Genomic DNA, 4,592 nt, shown 5'->3' with positions numbered 1-4,592 from the left:
AATAACCGAATGAATCGTCCTATCGATAACCCTAATGTTACTTCTACTCTGTTTATTTTTACTTAAATTTAGAAAGATATGCTTCATTTCTACCCTCAATCTTATCGCTACATTTATTTGCTATTTAAAATTGAAATTAAAAAGACAAATGACAAATAAGTTTCTATATTAGCTCACTTATGAGCAAAATATATTATAACAATCTTTACTAATTTTATAACAATACATAAACTATAATCCCTCCGTCTCATATTAGATGGGCACTTCCAACTTTACACGGTGATTAAGAAATCATTAATACATTGGAAGACTTCACCATTTTGCCCTTTGTTTATATCAATGCACATTGAAATGAGTTACAAAAAATACACATACAATATAGGAATGGTCATATTAGTTGTAGGGGTAAAATGGAAAAGAATTAATTAATTCTATCCTAATTTAATAAGTGCTCAAATAATATGAATTTTTTTTTTTAGTAAGATTCTCATCTAATATGGGACGGAGAGAGTAACAATATAACTTTATTAATGTTGGGCCCGGCCAGCGCCCGGACTTTCTTTACTAGTATATATATAAAGATAGAAAATTTAAAAGGAAACAAGAGTCAAGGGTGACGAAATAGGGATGCTGAAACCAATCTCAACCGTCGATCTTAATTTCTACTCTACCTCGTCGCGGATGCAAACGTGGCAAACTCCCATTGGTTTAATTCACGTGTCATGAAGTTCCATTGGCTACAACAAGTCGATGCCATTTTCCCTCAAGATCTATTTAAGCCCTCTTGAATATCTCGTCTTTCGTACTCTTTATTTTCTGAAGTGTTCTTTATTTTCTCCTTGATCCATTCCTCCCATAGTGGAAACACCGTTAGGGTTTTTCCAAAATCCAGATCTCTGATACAGTTTCGATTATTATCTTCTTCGCATAGTCCACAACGGGTTATGGAAGAAACTAGAAGGAAGATCTGGGCGCAATATGCGTTCCTGTTATTGGCTTGTTGCTTCTTCTCTCAACTCTACGCTACTTCTGATGTGGTAAGATTGTTATCGGTAACCGATAATCTATACTTGCGATTTTGTTTTTGTGGTTACTGGATCGATCTGTACTGTATTGTATTGTTCTGAGATATGTTTTTTTTTTGCTGATCTGTAGAAGTTCTTCGAGTCATTTGATGAAGCATTTGATGGGCGATGGATCGTATCTGAGAAAGAGGAGTATTCAGGTGAGTTTTTGTCTGGATCTCTGAAGTATTGGTTTTGATTTTTTATGTTACGTTCATTTTTCACTCTGTTGCATTGACTGTTCATAGTATTGGCTGCTACTTTGTCATTTGCACTTCTTCAGATTCATTTATAACTTGTTGATTGAGTTTAGGAAAAGAATCAGAAGGTTGAGAAGTAATTATGCAAATTAACGCTAAATGAAGAAACTATGATGAAGGAACATAACTCGTTTTAATGTTTGCTTGGTAAAAGTGGAGAGATTAGCTGCTACAATGTCATCCTTTACTGATTTATGTATAACTTGTTAACTGATTAGACTAATGTCATCCTTGCTACTGATTTATGTATGACTTGTTAACTGAGTAGACTAATATAATCAGAAGATCGGGAAGTAATTATGCAGCATTAAGGTTAAAGGAAGAGACAATAATTAAGGAATATAACTCATTTTAATTTTTGTGTGGTAGCAGTGGTAGTGATTAGCTGCTAAAATAATCAGAAGATTAGGAAGTAATTATAAAACATATTAAGGCTAAAGGGTAAACAGTGTTTAGCATAATTTGTTTAAAATGTTTCCTTGTTGTGGATACAGGGGAGCGAAAATTTTGTGATCTTTCTTAGCTTTTATGGATGTTTATCCTGTCTCTTAACTATTTAAAATTATTTAAGTTGTATTAGGGTTTCAGTGGTGCTGGTAAGTGATCCTATAGTAGTTACTAAGTGCAAGTATGCTTACTCTTGAAAATTGAAAATTGGAAGTCTGTATTGGTTTTGAAATTTGCTTTCAGTTGTGGGACTTTTTTGAAGGTGCAATTTATGTGCCTCGTGAGTTCTGACATACTATTATGCAGTCTTCAGCATTGAAATATTTTGATTATTCATGCTAAATATGAATACTGAATATTCATGAAGCCACTTAAATTTTTCAAGTCTTATATGTTTGCGTATCATGTTTACATTAATGATATGAAGTCAAATCGTTGATCTTTTAAGTTGCACCAAGTCTAAATTGACATTGTGTTGTGTGTATCAGGTGTGTGGAAACATGCCAAGAGTGAGGGACATGATGATTATGGACTTCTTGTTAGTGAGAAGGCTAGGAAATACGCCATTGTCAAGGAGCTTGACAATGTTGTTGACCTCAAAGATGGAACTGTGGTCCTTCAATATGAGGTTCGCCTCCAGGATGGACTTGAATGTGGTGGTGCTTACATAAAATACCTCCGCCCCCAGGAAGCAGGTTGGACCGCAAAGGGCTTTGATAACGAGTCCCCCTACACAATAATGTTTGGACCTGATAAATGTGGAGCCACAAACAAGGTGCACTTCATTTTGAAACACAAGAACCCTAAAAGTGGAGAATATGTTGAGCACCACCTCAAGTTTCCTCCTTCTGTACCAGCTGACAAGCTAACCCATGTTTACACTGCTGTGTTGAAACCGGACAATGATGTTCTTATCTTGGTTGACGGAGAAGAAAAGAAGAAGGCTAACTTCCTCTCATCTGATGATTTTGAGCCACCACTCATTCCTGCTGAGACCATTCCAGACCCAGAAGACAAGAAGCCTGAGGACTGGGATGAGAGAGCCAAGATTCCAGACCCAGATGCTAAGAAACCTGATGATTGGGATGAGGATGCACCAATGGAAATTGAAGATGAGGAAGCCGAGAAGCCCGAAGGATGGTTGGATGATGAGCCTGAGGATGTTGATGATCCTGAGGCCACTAAGCCTGAAGATTGGGATGATGACGAGGATGGTGAATGGGAGGCTCCAAAGGTTGACAACCCAAAATGTGCAGAAGCTCCTGGTTGTGGGGAGTGGAAAAGACCAATGATCAGAAATCCAGCGTACAAGGGAAAATGGCACGCTCCACTTATTGACAACCCCAATTACAAGGGTATTTGGAAGCCAAGAGATATCCCCAATCCTGACTATTTTGAACTTGACAAACCCAACTTTGAGCCTATCGCAGCCATTGGCATTGAGATCTGGACAATGCAAGATGGCATATTGTTTGACAATATCTTGATCGGTAGTGATGAAAAAGTTGCAGAATCATACAGGAAGACTGCCTGGAAACCCAAGTTTGATGTAGAAAAGGAGAAACAGAAAGTCGAGGAAGAAGCAGAATCTGGTGGCCTCAAAGGATACCAGGTAAGGGATTGAATTTTTCTTTACCATATAATTTCTATGCTTCTGATTTGTTCTCATTTCACACAACTTGAAATATGTGCTAATACTTTGCAGAAAGTGGTATTTGACCTCCTCTACAAGGTAGCTGGCGTCCCATTCTTGGGTGAGCACAAGGCCAAAGTATTGGTAAGTGGAGGAACTATTCTCTGTTGTTGCATTATATGGTGTGGTTTTGCTGCATGTGTCTAATACATCTTAACTTATTCTCCAGGATCTTCTCGAGAAAGCTGAAAAACAACCCAATATCACAGTTGGTGTCGTTGTCTCAGTCGTAGTTGTTGTCTTCTCAGTTCTATTGAAGCTTATCTTCGGTGGGAAGAAGAAGCAGCAGCCTGTAAGCACTAATCCCTACCATCCTAGTTAAAAGAGAGCAAGGAAAGAACCCACCAGTTTTTTTCGTTTATCTTATGTCTCTGCTGTGTGTGTATATGCAGGCTAGAGCTAGTGCCGAGCCTGAGAAAACTGACGGAGCTGAAACATCGACTTCCAATAGTCAAGCCGCTGAGGAGAAGGAAGAGCAGAGTGAGGATGCTGATGCTGCTGCTGCTCCTCGTCGGAGGACCAGGCGCGACAATTAGGATGGGAAAGGTTCTAGTGACCTCAGTCGGACTTATTTTAGATTTTTGAGCTAGTAGTTGTGTTCCTGTTGTTTTGAAATCCTTTTCCTCTTTTCTCAAATTCTTGATGATCAAGGCAAGCAAGTTTTTCCAGCAATTTGCTTCCCCTCAAAACAAGCATGTATCACAGTTAGTGTATATGAGACAATTTTTATCTCGATGTCGATTGATCCCGAGTATCCTCTCCTATATCATAGATTTTTAAAGAAAAGAGATTTTTCTTGTTTGCTTTCTTTTACCGAAGGCATATTATCCTTCATAATTCCGTTTAATTTTCTTTTGCAAGTTAGTGTTGATTCTTTTGATGCGATGTGTATATAAAGCATTTTAGATTATAATGTTTTGTTTGAATATGCTAAATAATATTATCTTTTAAAAAAAATGAATTATTATATTATTTCTTGGTGAAATGTACACTCCTTTACCCCTTCCCCTCCCAATCCCCTATAACCAAAACTATATTACTATGAATAGACAACGAATAAGTTACATTTATATTTCATGTCTTCCCTCGTTAGGTTGTTTATTATTTAAAATTATTAGGTTGCTAATA

The 4,592-nt window shown here is 37.3% G+C and overlaps 1 protein-coding gene across 1 annotated transcript; it reads left to right on the top strand.

The window, feature by feature from the left end:
• Window positions 1-796: 796 nt before the first annotated feature.
• On the top strand, window positions 797-4,277 carry LOC102601553 (calnexin homolog 1). The gene is made up of 6 exons (XM_006341392.2): window positions 797-1,037; window positions 1,156-1,225; window positions 2,260-3,383; window positions 3,477-3,548; window positions 3,634-3,756; window positions 3,857-4,277. The coding sequence occupies exons 1-6, from the start codon at window positions 945-947 to the stop codon at window positions 3,998-4,000; spliced, it is 1,626 nt and encodes a 541-aa protein (XP_006341454.1). The 5' UTR covers window positions 797-944; the 3' UTR covers window positions 4,001-4,277.
• Window positions 4,278-4,592: the final 315 nt, after the last annotated feature.

The sequence above is a fragment of the Solanum tuberosum genome, unplaced genomic scaffold, assembly GCF_000226075.1.
Source record: "Solanum tuberosum cultivar DM 1-3 516 R44 unplaced genomic scaffold, SolTub_3.0 scf00026, whole genome shotgun sequence".
Classification (NCBI taxonomy): domain Eukaryota; kingdom Viridiplantae; phylum Streptophyta; class Magnoliopsida; order Solanales; family Solanaceae; genus Solanum; species Solanum tuberosum.
The sequence above is the reverse complement of the archived record's forward strand: the minus strand, read 5'-3'. Positions and strand labels throughout refer to the sequence as shown.

Coding starts and splice junctions, on each gene's coding strand:
- LOC102601553 (XM_006341392.2), top strand. CDS start 945: ATGGAAGAAACTAGAAGGAAGATCTGGGCGCAATATGCGTTCCTGTTA. Junction 1,038..1,155: donor TCTACGCTACTTCTGATGTG/GTAAGATTGTTA, acceptor GCTGATCTGTAG/AAGTTCTTCGAGTCATTTGA. Junction 3,757..3,856: donor GGAAGAAGAAGCAGCAGCCT/GTAAGCACTAAT, acceptor GTGTATATGCAG/GCTAGAGCTAGTGCCGAGCC.